The 23802-nt window shown below is 55.2% G+C and overlaps 1 protein-coding gene across 1 annotated transcript; it reads right to left on the bottom strand.

Moving 5' to 3' along the window:
* Positions 1–1018: 1018 nt before the first annotated feature.
* Cdc42bpg (CDC42 binding protein kinase gamma) lies at positions 1019–23744 on the bottom strand. Its single transcript, XM_008838899.3, has 37 exons — positions 23483–23744; positions 21021–21112; positions 20855–20938; positions 19974–20069; positions 19544–19692; positions 18960–19053; positions 18624–18824; positions 18256–18504; positions 17806–17885; positions 16863–16933; positions 16681–16761; positions 16382–16488; positions 16103–16282; positions 15787–15876; positions 15535–15656; positions 15384–15459; positions 14996–15102; positions 14805–14919; positions 14306–14454; positions 14143–14231; positions 13790–13842; positions 13602–13697; positions 13460–13516; positions 13108–13213; positions 12707–12840; positions 12483–12622; positions 12303–12384; positions 11235–11451; positions 6809–6871; positions 6115–6714; positions 5062–5159; positions 4889–4973; positions 4690–4810; positions 4471–4588; positions 4161–4284; positions 3959–4047; positions 1019–2132 (listed from the first exon to the last, which is right to left on the bottom strand). The coding sequence occupies exons 1-37, from the start codon at positions 23640–23642 to the stop codon at positions 2076–2078; spliced, it is 4632 nt and encodes a 1543-aa protein (XP_008837121.1). The 5' UTR covers positions 23643–23744; the 3' UTR covers positions 1019–2075.
* Positions 23745–23802: the final 58 nt, after the last annotated feature.

Raw genomic sequence — 23802 nt, 5'->3', positions numbered from 1 at the left:
TTAACTCCAGTTCTCTCCAGGACTCCTCGGGCATTGCATGACAAGTGTATTTACACACATGCGGGCAAAACACTTTTTTTTTGTGTGTGTGTGTGTGTGTGTTTGTGACAGGGTCTCCCTGTAGCCCAGCTGTCCTGGAACTCATATGTAGACCAGGCTGGCCTTGAACTCACAAAGATCCGCCTGCCTCTGCCTCCTGAGTGCTGGGACCAAAGGCGTGCACCACACCTGGCAGCAAAACACTTTTTAAAATTTTTATTTTATGTGTATGCGTGTATTGCCTGCATGTAGGTAAGTGCACCCGTGTCGTGCAATGTCCTCGGAGGTCAGAAGAGGCGGTCGGATCCCCTGGAACTGGAGTTACGGACAGTTGTTAACTGCCATGTGGGTGCTGGGATTTGAACCCGGGTCTCCTGCAAGAACAACCGGTGTTCTTAACCTCTGAGCCATCGCTCCAGCCCCTTAAAACATTTTTTTTTTTTTTTTGGTCTTTTTGAGACAGGGTCTCCCTGTAGCCCCAGCTGCCCTGGAACTCACTATGTAGACCAGGCTGGCCTTGAACTCACAGAGATCCGCCTGCCTCTGCCTCTGGAGTGCTGGGATTAAAGGCATGCGCCATCATGCCTGGCTAAAAACACTTTTAACACATTAAAAACAACAACAAAACAAGGTGACTGGGTGTGGTGACACAGGCCTTTAATCCTGGCACTCTGGAGGCAGAGGCAGGTGGGTTTCTGTGAGTTCCAGGCCAGCCTGGTCTATAGAGAGAATTCCAGGCAGCCAGTTACATAGTGAGACTGTCTGAAAAACAAGAGAAACAAACAAAACCCCTAACAAATAACAACAAAAACACAGCAGACAGCTCCTGAAGAATTATAGCCAATGTTGTCCTGGGGCCTCTACACACATGTACCCATGTGAACACACACACACTACCCCTGAACTGTCTATGATGTTCCTCCTCCCCTACTCCCCGTTTTTGCACTGCAGGAGGACAGACCCAGGCTGGGAAGCCAGCAGCTTATAAAGTTGTCTTTATTGGTTTCTTGCTGCATCACAGAGCATCAGGGTCTATCCCTTCCAGGAATGTGGTATTTAAGGAGATAAATACTTACTCTACCCCCCATACTTCAGGAGAGGGAGGTTTAATAAAAATAGCAATATAATAACAACAATAATGACTGTGATCAATAAGAAAATGCCCCCTATGTTCCCCTAATACATTTGGTTGAAGCTTCGAGAAAAAGGACCCCCTCTTACTGGGAAGAGCCAAAGTGTGGCAGAGATCTTCCAGTGGCCCCCAGAGGGTGTCCATCTCCCACCAAGAAGCCCTTATAAATACCCTCCCTTCCCCTCCCTGCCTAGGAACCATTTTCCCCTGGATGGATTAGCTGGCAACAGTCCTGCTCCCCATCCCAAGTCCGTCATCCCCAGAGAAGGGTCCCCGGTCTGGTTCTGTCCCAGCTCGCTGCCTCCTCCTCTTCCTCTGCTCTCTCCAGTCTCTTCCTCTCTCACTCTGTCCCTCACCTCCTCTTCTTCACACTTCCTCTGTCTCCTCCTCTTTCACTTCCTTTCCTCCCTGCCTTGCTCTCACCTCCTTCACCTGCATCTCCTTTCCTCTGAATCAGAGCCCATCTTTCCCAGCCTGACCTTGAGCAGAGACCAGGATATGCCGTCTTGGTCTCAGAGGGAGACCAGGCGCACAGACAATACCTTCAGCATGCCTGCAGGGACCCGTCCTTCTCCAGCCCTCATCCTGACTCCTATAAGCTTCCCAGGGCTTGGCCCTGGAAAACACAGCTTTGGCACAATCATCCCCGGGCACCAGAGCCATGGCACCCCCAGCAGCCAGTGCAGGCCTAGGTTGGGAGCCCAGGGAAAGGAGGGACAAAGGTGGAGAGTCAGGACCCCCTAGTCCTGGGCACCCAGGCAAGCCTCACTGTTAGCCCTCCACCTAGGCCCTCCCTGAGTCTGAATTTCCACGTGTCCCGGACCAGCGGGAGTACGGCATTCCACACGCTCTTTGCTCCCTCACTCCTTCTGTCCTGGGACTGGGAGGGCACTGCCAGAGGGCATCAGGGGGTGCTCTCTGACTCAGGGGCTGGGGGGAGGCTTCGGGGCCGCTCTGAGACCTGGAGGGGAGAGAACAGGAAGTCAGGTGGGAAGAGAGACTGAGGACCCTTTCCTCATGGTGCTAGTGCCTCCTGGAGGCCGGCCAAGAACCCAATGCCTGAAGTGGCAAGGCCCTAGAGGAAGTTATACTTGAGGTGTGGTGGTGATGGCTGCGTTCTCAGAGAACTGGAGCGGGCCTGTGCATTCAGCAGTAGACCCAGAGTTTGTTCATCCACTCTGTTCTACGTTTAGTCAACAAACATGCTTTACTCTGGGCAGAAAAATGAAAACTGACCCCCGACTACCATGGAGCCCACAGCTGAGTAAAGACAGGCACGGAAGAACACTGCAGCACAAACTGGGTGTAGAGGTGTGTGCCTGTAACTACCAGCACTCAGCAGATGGAGGCAGGAGGATCATGAGTTCAAGGCTGGCCTGAGCTACGTATCAAGTTTGAGACCAGCCCAGGCTACTTGAGACCCGGTCAAAAGAAAAAAAAGGAGGAAAGGCAGGAGGGAGAGAGGGAAGAAAGGAAAACCAAAGCACAAGCCAACAGAGGGAGGAGGTAGTGATACTGCACCTGAGCATGTGGTCAGGCATTCTGAAGGTAACAGTGGAGGGCAGCTGGGTGCTAATCAAGTTGAGGACAGGAAAAGACATTTAAAGTAGAAGGAACAACAGGGGCTGGAACTTGGAAGTATGAAAGAACATGGCGGGCTGGAGTTCTGAGTGACCTTGTGGGACTAGGGTGTGGGGGTAGATGGGAGCCACTGGAGACGTGAAAGCCCTCTTTTGGCCTCCAAGACATTGCATGCATATGGTGCACTTACATACATACAAACAAAACACTCATAAACATATTCAGTGTTAAGAGTGTTTGTCTAGCATACCTGTACAAGACCGTTTGATCCCCAGCACTTCAAAAAAATAATAATTTGTTTTTTTTTGGGGGGGGGTCTTTTTGAGACAGGGTCTCCCTGTAGCCCCGGCTGTCCTGGAACTCACTATGTAAACCAGGCTGGCCTTGAAATCACAGAGATCCGCCTGCCTCTGCCTCTGCCTCCCGAGAGCTGGGACTAAAGGCATGTGCCACTGCACCCGGCAAAATAATAATTTTTAAAATCCTAGGGCAGGGGAGATGGCTCAGCGGGTAAGAATACTTGCCCCACAAGCCTGATGACCCAAGTTTGGTCCCTGGGACCCAGGTAAAAAGCTGGATGCACTGGCACACATCTGTAATCCCTGCACTCCTAAGGAGATGGGAGGCAGGGAGGGACATCAGTCAGAAGCTTATGGGCCCACCACCTGGAGCACTTAGTGCAGAAAGGAGAGAGACTCTGCCCTACCTAGGAACCAAGTGAAAGAAGAGACCTAAATCTGGAAAATTGTTCTCTGCCCTCCACACTCCTGTTGTGGCATGCACATACTGACACACAGACACATGCATCTCTACACATTAGATGTTTCTGTAGTATAGTGGCTATCATGTTTGCCTAACACATACACCCATATAATCCTAAGAGCTCCTGTCCTGGGGCCCTCCTCCCATGCGCCAGGCACTGTGCCAGGTATCACTAACTCATACAGGTGTCATCGACTCATACAGGTGTCACGGTAACCCCCTCATTTTACAGATAGGTTAAGCTCAGAGGGATTTCCCTTCCCCCATTGGGAACACACATCTAGGACAGAGGGAGCCAAGAGTCCCAGTTGGTCCACCTGCCCCCAGGGACAGGTCCTAAGAGCTCAGCTGGTCCTCTGGCCTCCTATGTCAGTGTACTGCTCAGCCCAGAAGAAAACTGCCTGAACTTTGAAGAAGGAGGGAAAGCCCCACCCACTGGCTCACCTGAATCAGGGACACTGCAGGGCTCAGGGACCCCTGGGGACAGGACACTGATTCACTGGACAGAGATGTCCAAGGTTTCCTCTTCACGGCTGGTTAAGATGGGAGGGGATGGAAGGACAAGATGCCTGGGTCAAATCTAAGGGTTCAGGAGTGGCATCTTGGGGAGGAGTGTGAGTACTGGAGGCTGAGGGGCTGCCCTTACTGGGGTCTGGCTCTCCAGGGAGGCCATCACTGCCCATGGACGCTGGGCGCCTCGATGCCTCTGAGAAGCTGTGGGGCCGCTGCGGTCCGGAACTCCGGGAACCCCGATTCTTCTGTTCCTGAGCCTAGCAGGGAACAGCACAGACGGGCTAGGACCGGGAAGCACAGGCTAAATGAACTGCACTCGGCTTCTGGCATTGGATGTATCCAGGGACACGAGTCGCCTGCCTCAGCAGCCCAAGCAATCAACAGAAGCCTGTTATTGGATCAGCCACATCACCCAGGCTTGTGATTGGCTGCCGAGGACTCACCCGGGGCCCATCCCTGGAGCAGGGCCTCCCGTCTGTAGGGCCCACGTGCACCAGGTGGTTGAAGTTGATGGGCGGTGAGATGAGCTTGGAGCGTACAAAAGGGTCCTTCAGCATCTCCCTGCAGGCAGAGGGGGTGAGGGCAGCAAGCTCGCCCCGCCCCCGGGCTGGGAGCTCCGCCCCAAGGGAAAGCCCCGCCCAGCAGCCACCGCACGTGCGCACCTGCGCTGCTGCTGCCTCTGCTCATCCGACACCCGGAAGAAGAATCGGCGCTTGCTCTTGGTGCGGAACAGCTGGCGCCGGCTGTTATCAGTGAGGTCGGGGATGTCAAACTCGTCCTTCTCTGTAGAAAAGCAGGGAGCTGGGGAGGTGCTCCGGGCTCACACCTGTGCACAGGTGCACACACATGCACACTCCCTACCTGCCAGCGGGTTCCTGAGGTAGGTCAGGCGGACCTTCTCAGTGCCATAGAGGCACAGGGAGCCTTCTGGATTCAGGGGCCGCACCTGATGCGGCAGCAAGCACAGAGGTCAGGCCATGTCACTCACCCCACCCCATCCCAGTGCAGCCCCAGGGTTCTGGGTGGCCCGTCACCTTCTTGAGCGGCACAGTCTGCACCCATTCTGCGCGCCTCACATCAAACACATCAATGGAGTTTTCACTGAACACTGTTAGGTAGGGCGCTGTGTAACCTGTAGATGGGAAAGTCTGTACTGTGCAACCCCAGGTAAGTCGGACACCTCTCTGGGCTGGCTTCCTCCTCAGTTCCACATGGAATACCCTGAGCCCTGCCATGGCAAAGGTCCTTCCTCGGGAGCCTCTCCCAGTTGCTCCACCCAACTCCATAAAGAATGAGATAACAGCCCCAGCAGTCACTACATGCCCACACAGTTCCAGATGCTTGGCATGTTTGTCCTCCCTTGACTCTCCCTAGAGTTCCAAGCAGGTTCTGTCATCACCCCTGATCTTGGACATTACAGATGAGGGAATGAAATCCCAGAGCAAATAACCAAGGTCAGTCACACAGCCAGTGAGGGAGAGTGGAACTTTGCTCTTGGCAGTCTGTGCTACACTCAAGCCCAAGACCCTACCCCAAAGGAAGCTGTCCCCTTCTTCTAGCCGCTAGCCATCACACCAAGTACCCATGGCCACACCAGACTGAGCCTCTGCCCCCTTCATTTGTTCATTCCTCCAAACAAGCATAGCGGTGGTATGCTTGTCTGGGCTGGTGCTGCATGTGGATGAAGAGGCTAGCCCCAGCCTCTTCTGCAGGCCCCAGTGCACCAAAGCAGTCATGAGTAGGTGATAAGACCCAGGACAGAGGTCTGAACACAGGAGAGACCCAAAGAAGCAGTGACAGGAGGAGGAGGGAGTGCAAAGGCAGTCACTATGGTGGCCATTTACAGAAAGGGTAGTAGCCCCAGGCCCTAGCCCATGGAAATTGGACATGTTAGGACTGGCCAGGAAGAGGACAGTGCAGGTGAGGGAAACAGGGGCACAGGCCAGGAAAAGGAAGAGTCCAAACAAGCTGCCCAGGGTAGAACAGGGTGGCAGGATCTCCAGGGCCAAGCCAGGCGCTGGCTGGACCCTGTCTTCCAAACACTGCAGGTTCCTGGCCCCACCTGGCTGGGCCTCCACCTGCCTTACCCCAGCCCGTGGGTGCCGCTGGCCATGGCAGCTCATGGCTTCGTGACTTGCGGCCAGCGCCATCCACGTAGACACCAGCGGTGGTGAAGAGCAGCAGGAGCTCACTGAGGCTGAGTTCCACAGCGCCCATTGCCTCGCCCAGGCCCCCTCGGGATGGTGGCAGCTCCTCAGACACCAGGCCGGTCCCCAGCGCTAAGGGCGCAGCCTCATTGAGCAGCGGGTAGAGAGCGAAGGTGCCGGCTGCACCCACGCAGAGCCTGTCACCCAGCAGCCCCAGGCTCTGCACAGGTGCAGGTGCCTGCAGCTCCCGGATGCGGCGCTGCCAGGGCCCTGGTCCCGGGCCCAGTTGGTAGCAGAGTACTTGGCGTTTGACTGCCACACAGAGCACTGGGGTGCGGGCCTGCAGGATGCGCCCAGCTGCCAACGCCTGGCAGCCTCGGGATTCAGGGATCTTGGCACCTGCTGCCTCAGAATTTTCCAGTTCGGCCAAGGCAAAGAGGCGCACACTGGGGCCCCGACCGCACAGCACGACCAGCAAGCCCGCAGCAGGGCTCACAGCCAGCTTCTGCACCCGGCGGCACTCCCCCACCTGGAAGATGTCTGTGGGGTTAACAGGAGAGAGGAGCATCCAACTCTGTCCCCTGGGACTGGCCCCACCCAGGCCCACACCCACCCTGGCCCAACCCTGTGGTACCATTGTTGTGGAGGTGGATCACAAACAGTCCCTCCTCAGTGCCCAGGGCAAGCCGCTCCTGGTCTGTTGGAGAGAGAAGGTCATGGTGAGAGAGCTTGATCAGTGACATCTGTCCTTACTTCACAGTTTTATTATTATTATTATTATTTTGGTCTTTTTGAGGCAGGGTCTTCCTGTAGCCCCAGCTCTGGAACTCACTTTATAGACCAGGCTGGCCTTGAACTCACAGCAATCCACCTACCTCTGCCTCCCAAGTGCTGAGACCAAAGGCCTGCGACACCATGCCCAGCTAACACAGTTAAAATTTTTTTTTCCCCAGAGCTGAGGACTGAGCCCAGGGCCTTGCGCTTGCCAGGCAAGCGCTCTACCACTGAGCTAAATCCCCAACCTCTAAAATTAAAAAAAATTATTGTTTTTATTTTATGTGTATGAATGTATTGCCTGCATGTATGTGACTGCACTGGTGTTGTGCAATGCCGTGGAGACCAGAAGAGGGCTTCAGATTCTCCTGTAACTGGAGCTGAGGACGGTTCGTAGCTGCCATGTGGGCGCTCGGAATTGAACCCAGGTCCTCTGCAAGAGCAGTCAGTGCTCTTAACCACTGAGTCATCTCTCCAGCCCCACAGTTTAAAATTTTTATGAGTGCTTTGCTTGCATGCATCTAAGTGCACCCATTATGCAATGCCCATGGAGGCCAGGAGAGGGCATTAGATCCTCTGGAACCAGGGTTAAGGATGGTTGTCAGCCGCCAGGTGGGTGCTGAGAACCAAACCTGAGCCCTCTAAGAGAGCAGCCCATGCTCTCAACTGCTGAGCCATCTTTCCAGCCCCTCTCTCACAGTTTAGACTGGCTCTAATGGGGAAGGGCCTCAGTGAAAGCAGTCAGGGTAAGAGGCCCACTACCTTGAACTGTAGGGTTCTGACACCTCACTTTCCCCTTATGTAAACAGAGGACAGTGCCTTTCTTGTAGGGCTGCTGTGAGGAAAGATGACAGTGAGGAGGGCAAGGACCAAGCAAGTCCCAGCTCCACGCTCCATAGACACCCTCATCTCTGCTGTGGCTCCTGCTCCTGCCCCAGTGACCATAGGTTTGCAGGTTGGGGCTGGCTCAGGGAGGGCCTCAGCTGCAGGGGGAATCCAGGGAGGTGACCTGGAACTCATCATGTAGACCAGGCTGGCCTTGAACTCAGAGATCCACCTGCCTCTGCCTCCCCAGTGCTGGGATTACAGGCATGCACCACCACACCTGGTAGCTGTCTTATTGAGCCAGGGTCTCACTCTATAACTCAGGCTGGCCTGGAACTCAGAGATCCACCTGCCACTGCCTCCCCAGTGCTGGGATTACAGGCATGCACCACCACACCTGGTAGCTGTCTTATTGAGCCAGGGTCTCACTCTATAACTCAGGCTGGCCTGGAACTCAGAGATCCACCTGCCACTGCCTCCCCAGTGCTGGGATTACAGGCATGCACCACCACACCTGGTAGCTGTCTTATTGAGCCAGGGTCTCACTCTATAACTCAGGCTGGCCTGGAACTCAGAGATCCACCTGCCACTGCCTCCCCAGTGCTGGGATTACAGGCATGCACCACCACACCTGGTAGCTGTCTTATTGAGCCAGGGTCTCACTCTATAACTCAGGCTGGCCTGGAACTCAGAGATCCACCTGCCTCTGCCTCCCCAGTGCTGGGATTACAGGCATGCACCACCACACCTGGTAGCTGTCTTATTGAGACAGGGTCTCACTCTATAACTCAGGCTGGCCTGGAACTCACTAGGTAGCCCAGGCTGGTCTTGAATTTGAGGAAATCCTCCTGCCTTAGTTAGCCTCTTAAATGTTGGGATGACCATCATGAGCTACTGTGCCCTGCTTATTGTATTTTTATTAAGATTTTATTTTTATTTTATGTGTATGAGCATTTTGTCTGTATGCATGTACGTGCACCAGGTGTATGCCTAAAGAAGGCCAGAAGAGGGCATTGGCTTGCCAGGAACTGAAGTTACAGATGGTTTTGAGATGTCTTGTAGGTACTGGGAACCAAACCTGCTCCTCAGCAATAGCCACCTCCCCACCCCCTTGTTTTGTTTTGCTTTGTGTTTTTAAATATTTGATTATGTGTATGAGTGTATTGCCTGCATGTGTGTAAGTGCACCCGTGTTGTAAGAGGTCGTAAGAGGGCATAGGATTTCCCTGGAACTGGAGCTTCGGATAGTTGTTAGCTGCCATGTGGGTGCTGGCAATCGAACCTGGGTACTCTGCCATAGCAGTTAATGCTCTTAACCAGTGAGCCATCTCTCCAGCCCTAATTGTTTTGGGTCTTTTTTGAAACAGAGTCTTATATAACTGCCCTCAAACTCATTGTGTAGATAAAACTGGCTTTGAACTTCTGATCTTCCTACCTTCATTTCCCAAGTGCTGGTATTTCACGTGTATGTGGTACTACACCCAGATCAGATCTGTATTGTTTTTTCCAAAGATTAAAAAAAATTTTTTTTCTGAGTATGCATGTGTGCCCACTGGCCTGGAAATATTTATGTGTGCCACATGCATACAGGCCTGTGGAGGCCAGAGGAGAGCACTGGATCCCCTGGAACTAGAGTTACAGGCAGCTCTGAGTCACCATGTGGGTGCTGGGAACTGAACTCAGGTCCTCTGCAAGAACAGCAAGTGCTCTTTACTACTGAGCCACTTCTCCAGCCTTCCTTTTTTTTTTTTTTTTGGTCTTTTTGAAACAGGGTCTCCCTGTAGCTCCAGCTGCCTGAACTTGCTCTGTACACCAGGCTGGCCTCGAACTCACAGTGATCCTCCTGCCTCTGCCTCCCAAGTGCTCGGATTAAAGGTGTGTGCCACCACACCCAGCTTAGCCTCCCGTTTTTAAAAAATAATTTTTAAAACATTATTTAAGCCAGGTGTGGTGGCACAGGCCTTTAATCCCAGCACTTGGAAGGCAGAAGCAGATGGATCTTCATGAAATCCAGACCAGCCTGGTCTACATAGTGAGTTCCAGGCCAGCTGGGGCTACAGGGAGACCCTGCCACAAAAAGACAAAAACAAAACATTTACTATTGTGTTTGTGTGCACATTGAGTGTGAGTATGTATGTACATGCCATATGCTATGATGTACATGTGGAAGTCAGAGGAATTTGTTTGCTTCTACCAGCCTTGTTTCTTTTTTTTTTTCAGTCTTTTTGAGACAGGGTCTCCCTGTAGCCCCAGCTGTCCTGGAACTCACTATGTAGCCCAGGCTGGCCTTGAACTCACAGAGATCCGCCTGCCTCTGCCTCCCGAGTACTGGGATTAAAGGCGTGCACCACCACGCCTGGCTCATTTTTAAATTATATTTATTTATTTACTTATTTAGAGAGAGTGTGTGTGTGTGAAGGTCAGAGGACTTTTCCTTCTGTCCCATCATGTGTGTCCTGGGGATTGAGTTTAGGTTATCAGACTTGGTGTTAAGCACCTTTACCTGTTGAGTCATTTTGCTACCTCATTTTGGCTTGTTTTTGATTTATTATTTTTGTTACTTTATATATATGTGTGTACTGCCTGCATGTAGGTAAGTACAGGTCATGCAATGCCCACAGAGGTCAGAAGAGGCTGTCGGATCCCCTGGGACTGGAGTTACAGAGAGTTGTTAGCTGCCATGTAGATGCTGGGACTCGAACCCGGGTCTTCTGCAAGAACAACCAGTATTCTTAACCGCTGAGCCATCTCTCCAGCCCCTTGTTTTTGTTATTTTGAAACAGGGTCTTATGTAGCCCAAGCTACCTCAAACTCCCTGTCTGGCCAAGAATGACTTCAAGCTCCTTATCCTTCTATCTTAATCTCCCAAGTGCTGGGAGGTATGTACCACAGCATGCCTGATGTTTTTGTTTTGTTTTATTTTGTTTTGATTGTTTTGTTTGAGACAGGTTCTCTCTGTAGCCCCAGATGGCCTGGAACTCACTGTGGAGACCAGGCTGGTCACCATCTCATAGAGATCCACCTGCCTCTGACTCCCAAGTGCTGATATCAAGGTGTGTGACATCACCCCCCGCCTAGTTTTTGTTTTGTTTTTTTGAGACAAGGTATCAGAAATTCCCTTTGGCAGCCTGACCTCTGGAGCCTTGTATCTCAGCCTCCTAAGACTCCTTTCTTTCTCCCTAAAGCCTCTGTTCTTGCCACTCACTTGAGACTCTTTCAGAAAAGGGAAAACCAGAATGTAAAGAAATGAAGTGGCAAGAAGTCAGGTTCCCTGTCCCCTGGCTCATCACATAGCTACCCAGGGAGGAGAGCTGAGGCCTCTGGTGCCCAGGGTGGATTCTACAACTTGGGGTGGCGGGAATGGTACTGTGTTCGTGACTAACCTAAGCCAGTGCCTCCCTGCAGGCCTGGACCCCCCGCCCCCAGCACACTGAGAGTGACACCATTCGGCGCAAGGCTCACCGATGATGGCAGCGCAGAGCGTGTGGGGCAGCAGTGGCAGCCCATTGTCATAGGCCTCCTTGAGTGTGTACACCGGCCGGGGCCTCGGCCTCGCATCTAGCAGCAACCGCTGCAGCTCACCCAGCACCTGCAGCCAACGTTCCCGTTCCCCCTCGCTCTCAGCCAGGAGCAACACAGTACATGTGGTCGGTGGCACAGTCAGCTGGGAGGCCGTCACCTGTGGGCAAGGAGTCAGGCTGGAGGGCTGTGGCCAAGAGCCACCCACCTCTCCTCCCTTCCTTCCTCCATGCGCTGATGTTTGTTAGCACCAATTGCCGGCTAGACAGGTGCAGTGCTAGGCAGGGGGAAGCCAGATGGGACCAGACAAACACATGAGCAATTCCAGAGCCCAGTGACAGGCTCACAACAGGGGAAGGATAAGCATTGTGGGAACAAGAGAGTAGAATCCCAAAGCTAGGCCAAGAGATGAAGGATGATGGTCCAGAAGACGAGCACACCGCCCAGGTGTCAGTTAACCTGGGTTCAAGGGGCTTAGCCTGGCAGTTCTGTGCAGAGGGCTGAGACCAAGAAGGAGCTGTACATGGATACAAGGCACCCTGGGAACTACAAAGAGCAAGGTGTGTCCACGGCAGAGAAAGACACCAGGGTTGAGGGCTAGGAAGTCTGTAGACTCAGATGGGGGTGGCTTAGAGCCTTGTTTGTGAGTCCTTGAAGGGGCTTTAAACACCAATCTTTTTTTTTTTATTTGGTCGTTTTGAGACAGGGTTTCCTTGTAGTGAGTTCCCTGGACCAGGCTGGCCTTGAACACACAGAGATCCACCTGGCTCTGCCTCCCGAGTGCTGGGATTAAAGGTGTGCGCCACCATGTCCAGTTTAAACGCCAATCTTAAACCAGACAGGCTGAATCCAGATTCCTGGGTGGGCAAGCCCATGGTGGTTATAGACAGAGGTACGGAAGCCATCGTGTGGAAGTGAGGAGGCTGGCAGGAGTGGACATGCAGGAGTGACCAAGATGGCCAGCACAGGAAGGCAGATGGTGGCTGGGTCCATCCTTCCCTGAACACTCACTCTAAAGATGCGTGGCAGGTCCTTGGATTGGGCATGGATGACGTCTGAGGCCAGGACAGGGGTGGCTGAGAACTGGGGATCCCTGGGAGGTAGGCAGGACACAGAAGACATTATATTGTCCCTGGACGGCCCCCTCACCCACCAGTCACTTGTCCTGTGCCACTGCCCAGCAGAATCTACCTCAGATCCAAGGCCTGAAGGAAGACCCCACTGGCCAGGCTGCCCCGAGGGTCAGGGGCATCAAACAGCAGCAGGCGGGAGTCACTGAGGGCAGCATATACACGCTGCCAGCCCCGCCGGACGCCCGAAGGTCGTGGCACCTAGGGGGAAGCAGGCATGGAGGGCTGTGCAGCACCTCAACGCCCACCCATGCCTGTCCTTCCCATCCCCCAGCCCCAGCTCACCGACAGGAAGCCTTCATAGGCAGTGCCTGTGCCTGTTTCAGGGTGCACTCCCAGAGCTGTGCGGAGGAGTTCAGGGGGTACAGGGCAGGGTGGGGCCTGTGGGGCACAGGCAGAGTGACAGAAGTAGCCACAGGCTATAGGAGAATGGAGAGTTAAAAGTGGTGATGAGGCAGGGCAGGGAAGTCCAGAACCAGGACCTGAGCCTTCCCAGTCAGCTCCCATGGGGTGATGGTATCTTAACTGTCACCTATTGCCCATCGAGTGAGAAAAGAAAAACTAAATAATGGGGAATTTGACCAAGAGACATAGGTGATGCTGGGTTGAGGAACAGCCTGATGTGTCAGGGTTGTAGCTTGGGGTAGTGATGAGAGGCAGGGTCCTGAAGGAAAGGGGTTTCTTACTGTCACAGCTGAGGCCCTGGCGGCCCAGGCCCAGCATCAGGGAAGTACAATGCAGACACTTGGTAGGGGATAGGAAACTCCGGGGACGCAGTGTGTGTGAGCCGGGCTGTGGAGGGGTGCACACTATCACCATACTTGCCAGGGCCTCCCTGCACCCCATCCTCCATCCCAAAAGGGTCAGTTAGCCAAGAGGCTGCGCCAGCAGCAGTGTGAGCTCCAAGTGCCTGTGAGGCCATGGCAGAAAACCAGTGCCACCCCCACCCCCCAAACCCTGCAGGGGTTCCAGAGGGATTTTTGGAAAAGGACTGAAGGGCTTGATGCCCCAGTTTATCGCACCCCTCTGTACACTGACCTTAGCAGGAGGGTTTTCTGCAGGGGCAGTGGCTGCAGGCCCTCTGGGGAACACTACCTGTGGGAAGGTGCGTGAACAAGTCAGAAGCGTGGGAGCAGGCAGGCAGCCCAGCCCCTCCTGAGGGTCTCCAGCCTGTCCTCACCCCCATGCGCAGGCTGCGGCGGCCCTCCGGCCTCAGCTCTGACTCTGCTGCAGGTCTTGGGGCTTCCCCTGAGCTGCCAGGGTCCTTGGTAAAATCCTTTTGGGGATGAGTATGGGTGGGACAAAGTTAAGACCACCATGCCTCTCACCAAGACTCCTCCCCAACCAGCCCCTTTGCTTGGTTCTTACCCCTGTGTTCCAGAAGGACAGGAAAGGGATGAGAGAGGTGGAAGGCTTGCCATCTGTAGACAGAAGGTGTGGGTAACTGAGGTGCCGTCCCTGGGCTAAGAAACCAGGGGTCAGGGGGTGGGGCCTGGTTTCTACCTCAGTAAAGTACTACAGTAAATGACCGCAGGTGAGGGTTACGGGAGTCTGCTACATGGAAGTGCTCAGTAAGTGCTGGGTGACAGGTGTTGGTATAAACAGCAATGTACAGGAATAGATGTCCCTCCATACCAGCTCAGCTGTCATGGGAACACCCTGGTGTCCACAAGGCTGGAGTCAGGGATTGGCTCCGGGGTAAGCGTGCTGTGGCCACTCACCCCCTGGCCCACGGGCTCGAAGCTCCTCTCGTAGTTCAGCCACCTCCTGCTGCAGGGCCTGGCTTTGCTTCTCAGCCTCCTGCAGGCAGCTGAGGGAAGGGGGCAATGGTCACCACAGGCCTTGTGTGGGCCCCACTCCTGCAGTATCGACCCCTGGTCTCACCGCTCAGCCTGCAGTTGAGCCTCTTGCACCTGCGTCAGTCGCTCCTGTAGGCTCTGCTTGGCCCGGATCTCAGCCTCCAACGCTGACTGTAGCTCCAGCCGGGCGGAAGCCTCCATCTTCTGTAGCCGCCGAGCCTTCCACTGATGATCCTGGTGGCCAAGGAGGGTACCCATAAGATACCCTCTGGGACTGGAAGCCTCCGAGATGCCTTCCCTCCCACTGGAGCATATAGCTGCCCATGCTGCCTGGCCAGACCCAAAGACCTCACTCTGCTATGCCCTACCCCTCAGCATAAAGCTAGGTCTTGACGGCCAGCAAGATGGACGGCAGGGACATGTGCTTGCTGCCAAGCCATTAGATCTGCATTTAATTCCCAAGACCCACATGGTGGAAGGAAAGAATCGACTCCCACAAGCTGTCCTCTGATCTCTACACACATGCCATGGTACACATGTACACACACCCCCCAAATAATATTTTTTTAAAATCTGGGGCTCACCAGAGGCCGGGTGGGGAGTGTCTGGGTGCCCACATTTCGCAAAGACTCTAGCTCCTCCGCCATCTTAGTGGCCAAGGCCTGCAGGTAGCCTCTTGAGACCTTCTCATCATTCACCCTGATTGGGAAAGGGCTCAGGGTCATGGTTTGGGTCTTCATCCCTGCCCAGTCCTGCCCAGCCCCACGGCACCCACCAGCTGAGGATGTCAGTGATCTGGGCCTCCCAGTTGCTCTCCGTCTCCCGACGCTCGCCTTCCAAACGCTGTTTGCTCTGTAGCTCCAGCTCCAGCTCTTCTACCAGCTGGGGGCCCGAAGGAAGACCCCAGTGGTCCTTGTAGCCCTGAGTATTTACCAGTTCCCCAATCCCTGCTAACCTCCTCACAGATTCCTTCTCTCTCTCTCTCTCTCTCTCTCTCTCTCTCTCTCTCTCTCTCTCACACACACACACACACACACTCTGAGCACCATCTACCTTCACGATTCCCACATGCTGCGGTGTGCCCAGCATCTGGGACCCTGGAGCTCTGCCCCCACCCTCCTGCCACCCAGTCTGTCCCCTTGCCTGCCACCTGCCCTGCTCACCCGCTCCTGCTCCCGGCTCAGCCTCTGGTTCTCCTCCTGTAGCCGGCACAGAGCCTCCTCCTTGCCACCACTGATCCTGAGGAGGAGATGGACATGACTCCTGGTCCAAGCCTGCCCTGTCCCCTCCTGGCTGCCCTTGCCGTGTGCTCACCCGTGGCTGCAGGCCTGCTCCAGCTGCTCCCTCAGAGCAGCCACCTCTTTCCTCAGCTGGGCCTCCTCAGGCTGACCTTCAAGTGATCTCATACCGTTGGTCTCAGAGGCTGTATGGACGGTCTTGACAATGTGTAGAGGGGTCAAGGCGGGAGCTCCAGAAGCCATGGCCCACCCATCCCTGGGCCTGGGTCCCTGAGAGGGGACAGCCCGAGAGGGAGTGCCTCTCGCCACAGGGGGGAAACTTCAATACCTTCGCCTGGGATGACTCCTCACGGCTTTGTTTACATTGTCCCTGGAGCTGGGTCACCTCCTGATTCAGGGTTGCCACCTGGCCCTCCAGCTGTGATGGGGGACAGAGACAGGCTGATGCTGATCCTGCCCACCCAACTACCTCTGTTACTTTGGCACAGACTCATTCAGCTAGATAGAGGAGGTCCCAGACACCCACCCTCACCACCAGGCCCTGCTCAGCCTCCACTAGCACATAGGGTTTACAAGGCCTATGGGGTTCTCAACAACTTTAACAAAGGTCCCAGACACTGTCCCCTTCCACTCCTGCCACCCACTTCTCTCCGAGCAACTTGGGCTTCCTCCAGCTGGGAGCTCAGGGCCTGGATCTGGCTGGCTGTGGCTGCCTCTCTCTCCTGGGCTTCCCATAGTTTCTGGAGCAATTCTTCCTGCCGGTCCTGGGCTCGGCACAGCTCATTAGCTTGCACCTTCAGTGCTGCCTGAGTGTCGGCCAACTCCTGAGGAGCCAGAGCACAGAGAACAAGGCCCAGTCAGGGTTTATGACATGGAGTCATGACACAGAGCCCTGGCCACTAACCCACCTCACCTAGTCCTACCTGCTTGAGGCAGTCCTTTTCCTGTTGTAGTTCAATGTTTGGGTCTAGGCTCCCTGCTGGGGGGCCATCAATGTGGTACAAGGAGGCCTTGCTGTCCCTCAGTGCCTCTGTCAGGAATAGTCACTGAGATCCATACATAAGACCACCCCAGCCTTAGCCAAGCACTCTCACAGCCAGGGGAGGGTCTCCCAAGCTCAGAACACTGAGCTACTTCCTCAAGATCACACAGCATACCCAGAGCAGGGGCAGGACTAGAACCCAGAAAGGATGCAGGCTGTTGTAGGCTTGGGGAAAGATACCTGCCAGTCTCTCCTGAAGAGTCTGGACTTCCTTCTGTAGCCGCACCAGCTCCTGGGGCTGGGAGGGGCCATGCAGGGCCTCTGACACAGGGAAGGACCCACACAGGTGAGCAGCCAGGCCTGCAGCAGTTTACCCTTCACCCTGACCTATAACCCCAGCCCTGGCCCAGCTGCCTCTGTACCTTGGCAACTCCAGCTCAATTCCACCTTCTCCAGAACAGCCTGTGGCTCAGAGCTCTTCTCAGGACTGGGGCTGAGATGGGTACAGGGGAACACTGTTGGCAGAAAACCCACTCCCAAAGATTCCCACCCTCCTGTATCAATCATTATTTATCCATCCAAGAAACATCTGGGACATGCCAGCTCCACACTGAGGGCTGGATGCATGCCTTTAATCCCAGCACTCAGGAGGCAGAGGCAGGTGGATCTGTGTGAGTTCAAGGCCAGCCTGGTCTATATAGTGAGTTCCAGACGAGCTGGGGCTACAGGTCTCAAAAAGACCACCCCCCACCCCCAAAAAAGTCAATAACCTGGGCTGGGCGTGGTGATGCACGCCTTTAATACCAGCACTTGGGAGGCAGAGGCAGGCGGATCTTTGTGAGTTTGAGGCCAGCCTGGTCTACATAGTGAGTTCCAGGACAGCTGGAGCTACAGGGAGACCCTGTCTCAAAAAGACAAAAAAATAAATAAAAATAAAAATCAATAACGTTTACCAAGGGTTTGCAAAAGGCCTTGGCAAGATGGGCCCACTGGCCCACGCCTGGCCCTCAGGGTGTGCTGCTCAGAGCATTCCTTCTACCTGGAGCACTCTTCACCAGCCCTCTCCTGGGGCTTCAGGCCACCCCAAGGTATTTGAGGGAGCGATCCTCCCACCCATTTGAAAGAGGTAAGTGAGGCCAGTGGTAGGAGCTGCCATAGCCTCTGCTATGACCCCAGTGCATCTGACAGCCTTTTGAGCAAGATGGCCATGTGTTGGAATATGTCCCAGGAACATGGCCCTGAGGACAGAGGACTTAGAGCACCTGCCACCTGCAGAAGCCTGGAAGCCATTCTGTCTCTTCCCTCAGGGCACTGATGGGCCACACCTACTCTCAGCTTCCCAGTAGGTGTGAGGACCAAACTCACCTGCCTGAGGTATAGGTAAAGCCTACAAATGGCAGGTGGTGGCCTGAAAAGGCCCCATGGGAGGACGGTGGTAGCGTCTCCTACAGGAGAGGGAAGAGTCAGAGCCACAGACAGGGAAAACCAGAAGACCCCAGAAACTGGCTATGCACCCAGGGGAACACAGCCCCCCACCACAATTCCCATGAGTCTTGTGTTCAAGGTCTTCCAGAGGCTGCTGGGAGTTTTTTTCCTTATTTGAACTCTTGTTACTAGGATAACAGCTAGAGTCAAAGGGTTTTCACTTGGCATAAACCACCTCAGTGCAAGTAAGCCAGCCCAGGTGAGCCCTAACTCTCATGAGTTCCAGAGGTCCAAAGGCCTCACCCAGGCCAGCAGCTGCTCTGGGAAACATCTGGGGTGGGGGTGGGGGGGTCAAGGCAGCAGCCTCTTGCAAAGGCACCTGCCACTTACTGGATGGTTGAGGGTGTCATCATCCACGTCAAAGTTGGAGGTATCCATAGGTCCACGGAGCTCAGGGATGTAAGGGGCTGTGCTGGTGGCCAGTCGCTCCCAATCCACACCTTCAAAGAAAGGGTGTTTCCGGAAGTCATCCAGCCCACCACAACCCAGCCGCTCCTCCTGGCGGCAAAGAAGCTGGCGGATCAGGTCCTGGGCACTGGCAGGCACATCAGGCACATCCGAGGGAAAGTGCAAGTGGTCCTATGGGTTAGGGGACAGGTGGGTCATGCTGGGAGCTCACCTTGGCCTACAAGCATCAACAACCACACAGTATAGGTGTGCCATACTCTCCCCTGAACCCCAGAGCCCAGCAGCCAGACCTCATGGTTCATGATCTTGCCGTAGGTTTCCACCAGGGATTCAGCATAGAAGGGTGTTTCCCCAAAAAGCAGCTCATAGGCACAGACTCCCAGGGACCACCAGTCACACTGTGGACCATAGTGGCCCTTGCCCTCCTCCATGGCCTGCAGGATCTCAGGAGAGATATAGTCTGGGGTTCCAACTGCTACTGATGAATCCACCTGTGTAGGGGTGTTGGTACCATGAAGCCTCAGGGCTGGGCGGGGAACCCCAATCTCCAGGTGCTCCCTGCCTAGAGCCCAGTGCCCCATACTAGACCTGGTATCCTCAGCTCCAACTCTGGGCAGGGTTCTTACCATGCCACTATTGTTGAGACGCAGACAGGAGCCAAAGTCTGCCAGGCGGATGTGGCCATTCATGTCCAGCAGGACATTGTCAGGCTTGACGTCCCTGAAGGAAGGCGGAAAGTGAAGGGCGTGATCTCTGTGTGTGTGTGTGTTTAGGTGCATGCTCAGATGTACACCTGCCTGTGTGCATACACATATGTGTTCCTGTGTGTACATGTGAGCTGTGTGTGCATACATGTGGGAGTTAGTGAAGGCAGGTGGTGAGGAAGAAGGCAGCTAGACTGGGGGAACAACCCATAGAGATGATTCCAGGGACTTCAAAGTGCACTGTGGAGGGTGCAGGAGTCAGATATACCCTTGTAGACACCATAGCTCTGCCACCATGAGCTGGGTGGCCTTGAACCAGGGGCTTACCTGTGTTATGCTCAGACTTCCTCATCTGTAAGATGGGCACACTGGCTTTTGGAAGGAGATTTCAAGGGAAGTCCACATCCAAAGCACCCCGCCATATTGGGCATGGCAAACACACAACAAACACTTGCCATCCACCTATGTAGTAGGGTTGACAGGAGTGACAGCGCTTGAAGTCCCACCTGTGGACATAGCCCAGCTGGTGCAGCGAGTGGATGGCCAGCACCATCTCAGCCAGATAGAACTGGGCCAGCTCGGGTGGGAGGCGGTCCTCAAAACGGCTCAGCAGTGTGAGGAGGTCCCCGCCAGCGTAGTAGTCCATCACCAGGTACTGGAGGGCAGTGGGTGAGGCCAAGAGTCAGACATGGGATAGGGACACATATGTCTACCTCACTCTGGTTCTATAGGGCTCTGGGAAGACGGGGCTGTGTCCCCGATGACTCCAGGGTGGCCAGCTCCTAAGCAGAGCTAAGGAAGGGGGCTCCAAGTCTAGGCACTGGTGGGAAGTAGGAGCCTCCCAGTCCTAGGAGAACCCAGCGCCTCTCTCCCCAAGGGCCTTCCTTCTCATTCTCTATCCCAGGCAAGGCTCCTGTACCATCCAAAGATCCGCACCAGATATTCCTCGTCTTGGAAGGCATAGTGCAGAGCAGTCACCCAGCGGCTGTCCCCCTTCACCAGGACATCTCGCTCCTCCCGGAAACAGGCCGTCTGAATCAGGTTTGGGGGAGCAGGGGATAGCGTATGATCAGATCCCAGGAACTCCCCCTCCCTAGCTCAGGGAATGGAGAAGGACTCAAAAGCCCAGAGCCTCTGACCAAGAGAACAGGTTTGCTCAGCTCCAGGCCAGCCTTGGATAAGCTCAAGCCTAGGCTTTATGGCTGTGGGCCTCCATGTTACCATACAGAGAATGGGTACAGCCCCGCTTGCTCTTAAAAAATGTTTACTGGGGCTGGAGAGATGGCTCAGCGGTTAAGAGCGCTGGCTGCTCATGAAGAGGACCAGAATTCAGATCCCAGTTGTGATGCCCTCTTCTAGCTTCCATGGGCATTGCATACATGTGGCACACTCACATACACGCAGGCAAAATATTCATACACGTAAAAATAATAAATGAAATATTAAAAAAAGAGAAAGAGAGGGGCTGGAGAGATGGCTCAGCATTTAAGAGCACTGACTGCTCTTACAGAGGACCAGGTTCGATTCCCAGCACCCATATGGGTGCTAAGAACCATCCATAATTCCAGTTCCAGGGGAATCCAAAGCCTCTTCTGACCTCAGCAGGCACTGCATGACATGGGTGTACTTACACACAAGCAGGCATAACACTCATAAAACATAAAATAAAAATAAATTAAAAAAAAGAGAGAGAGAGAGAGAAAGAAGTAGGAGAAAAGTGACTTTTAAGGGTTTGACCCCTATGACCCAACTGTCCCCCTGGCGGTACACACACCTTCCCCCACCCCTTTGCAGGGGGCATTAGACCCCCAACTGACCTCAGCCCTCTTCAGCATCTCCCATTTATGCAACATCTTCATGGCAAAAATCTGGCCACTGTCCCTCTGCCTCACTACAGCAACCTGAGGTCACATCAAGGACTGAGGTTAACCCAGATCAGGTACAAAGCCCCTCCTCCCCACTTACCCCAAGACCTTTGCTCACCTCCCCAAAGGCCCCTCGGCCAATCACCTTCAAGATCTCAAAGTCATCTCTCTGTAGACGCAGCTCTCTCACTTTTGCTACAAAGGGGCTGGCTGAGGGGACAGAGTAGATGCAGAGCTGTCTCTGTGGGTACTCCCACAAGGCCAGGCCAGGGATGACTTTACCAGAGACAACCCAGCCAAGGGACCCGATAAGAGCCAGGGCCTATTGGGCCATGATGAGGAGCATGGGCAAGTGAGGGTCCTGATTCCATGGACCACCTGGCCTTGGGAGCTCCCTAGACCCTTGCTCCAGACTCCAGGCAGCCTCCATCCCAAGCACAGATAGAACTTGTAGTCCTCCCCAGTCAGAGGCTCAATCCTGGCTGGCCAGGTCACCCTAGGGACCATGAGGATACCATTCCTACCCCCAGCTCACAGCTCTGGGCCCCTCACAGGGTCAAGCCAGGGCCTGTCTGGGAATCTGGATAGGTGACATTCCTTGTCCCCAGAGAGGTTTCTCTGCCATTCAGAAGCTGTGGGCCTGGGTCTGGGGACTCTGAAAGTAGAGTACAACCTGGCTGTCGGTGAGGCCTAGAGCAGCCCCTGAGGGCAGGGAGGACAGTGACTCTGCAGTGCTCCCCAGGTAAGGCCCCCACTGGAGGCACAGACACCAGCCTGCCCAGATAATCACAAGACTCAAAAACAGGGCCAAAAACCTTTACCTGGTACCCAATGCCAGCACCTGAGGGCGTGAATACTTAGGATCCCCTCCAGGCCTGCCAGCCCTGCCTCTTGGAGCCTTTCCTCCCTCTCTGGATGGGGCTTTTGCTCAGTCAGGAGCCTCCTTCTGCATCATGGTCCCCACATTCCCCTGAGGGCCAACTCCAGCCACTCCCAGGCCCTCCCCAGGACTGGAGTAGCCCCAGGCCAGGGGGAAGGGCATGGAGTTTTGGGAACTGAGGAAGACAGGAGTGACCAGTGAGGACTGGGGGCACCGGTGGTCTGACGCCTTGCCTCAGTTTCCCCCTGCCAGGAGGTGAGCTCCCTGCCAGCTGGGCGGGCCTGTGGGTGGGACAGAGAGCTGTTCCACAGGTTTATCAGGCTGAATCCCCACAGCGGGGGTGGTGTGGAAACCTCATTACAAAAATTAATTGTCTCTTTCCCAGGTTGTGTGGGGAGGAGCAGACACCAGCCTCCAAGGGGGAGCTGAAATCAGAATGGTGACCACCAGCCACACACGCCAAGACTGGTGCCCACAAGCCCAGAAGATCTAGGCCCCTGGACAGGATACCCAGTCCCCCTGGCTTGCCACGGGAGGTGGGGGCTCTGGGCAGGAGTAGGGACAAGTTGGGGCAGGAGAGGCATGAGTCACGCCCTTGGAGTTACCTCGGGAGATGTCAACAGACGTCCCCTATGTTGGGGTCCGAGGCAGAGGTGCCAGAGGCAGGCAGGGAGAAGAAACAGACGTGTGTGCAAACACACACACAGGTGTGGGTGTCATGCGAGGGGGTTGGGGGGGTGATGACAACTCAGACAGAGGCATAACACAGGAAGAGTTACAGAGAAACAGGCAGGCAACAGGGGCAGGGCCTCTGACTGCCCTCACCCCAGGCAGAAGTGACATGGCTGTGTGACAGGCCCCCCAACAGTCCCAGGCCCAGCCTTGTGCCTACCCACAACTCAGGAGCGCCAAGAACGCTGGCTGCCCATTGGGCAAACACCCCACCTCACCTCACCCTCCAGGTCCAATCCTTAACCCTCCCCCCAGAGCCCCGCCAGGTGTGACCAGGGAACCCTTGTGCTGGCGCCAGTGCCCACACTGGGTTCAGGGTCACCCCGGGCCAGCCACTCCCGAGGATTTAGATGAGTCAGCTAGGAAAGGGTACAGACCCACTTTCAACCAGCCTCCCACCCCCCAACAAAGGGGCTGGGGAGGACCTGCAAGGTGGGGGGAGTGTCTGTGCAATGTGCCGTCCAAAGGATTTGTGAATGCATGTGTCAGAGCTGGAGATGAGAAGGGTCCCGGGGCGAAGTGCTTAGCCCAGCGTCCCTGGGGCGAAGTGCCCAGCGTCCATGAGGAATGGGGTTTGAGAAAGCCTGTGTGTTTGTGTGACACAAACGGGCGTCTGCCTCAGTGTGTCCTGTGTGGAGCAAGAGGTGTGACTTGTGACCAAGGAATCCTGTAGGTGACAATGTGGAGGACGTGGATTTGGTCGCATATGCCTGGGGTTGATTTACAGCTGGGAACAAGTGTGTTTGTGTGTGTGTGTGTGTGTGTACCTGTGTCCGCCTCTCCAAATGAGGGTGAGGGGTACAGGTGAGTGAGCGGGCAGGGGGAATCCCGAAGCATGCGTTAGAGATAGTGCCAGGGGTCTGTATCTTCCAGTGGAGTTTCAGGAGTGTGTGTTCCTGGGGAGGGGTCTGGAGCTCCAGTCGGTGTCCCTCGGGCCTCCCTCCCCGGGTGCCGCCCTGACCACTCACCCCAGCTCAGAAACTGCGCCACGTTGCGCTCCCGGCGCAGGGGGGCGCCGCTGAGCTCCTGGTGCAGCCCCAGCAGCAGATCCAGGAGGCCGTCGAGCCCCGGGCCCCCGCCGGCCTCACCCCGCACCAGCTGCTCCAGCGCACGCAGCCGTTGCTCCATGGCTGCGGCTGGAGCCGCGCACCCGGGCTAGAGCCGGGCCGCCCGCATGCCCCGCCCGTCCCTCGGCCGGTCCGTCCGTCCGTCCGTGCCTGCGCCACCGGCTCCGCGGCCTCCCCCCACCCTCCCGCCCTTCCCGCTGTCACCTTCCCCGCCGCCGCCC

Source organism: Nannospalax galili, unplaced genomic scaffold, assembly GCF_000622305.1.
Source record: "Nannospalax galili isolate Female #2095 unplaced genomic scaffold, S.galili_v1.0 scaffold1659, whole genome shotgun sequence".
NCBI classification, from domain to species: domain Eukaryota; kingdom Metazoa; phylum Chordata; class Mammalia; order Rodentia; family Spalacidae; genus Nannospalax; species Nannospalax galili.
The sequence above is the reverse complement of the archived record's forward strand: the minus strand, read 5'-3'. Positions and strand labels throughout refer to the sequence as shown.

Excerpts from the sequence above, each read along its gene's own strand:
- Cdc42bpg (XM_008838899.3), bottom strand. The coding sequence starts at position 23,642 with ATGGAGCAACGGCTGCGTGCGCTGGAGCAGCTGGTGCGGGGTGAGGCC. Across the intron at positions 16,283-16,381 it reads AAAAGGACTGCCTCAAGCAG|GAGTTGGCCGACACTCAGGC; the intron begins GTAGGACTAGGT and ends CTGGCTCCTCAG. Across the intron at positions 14,232-14,305 it reads GCTCAACTGCAGGCTGAGCG|CTGCCTGCAGGAGGCTGAGA; the intron begins GTGAGACCAGGG and ends CCCTTCCCTCAG.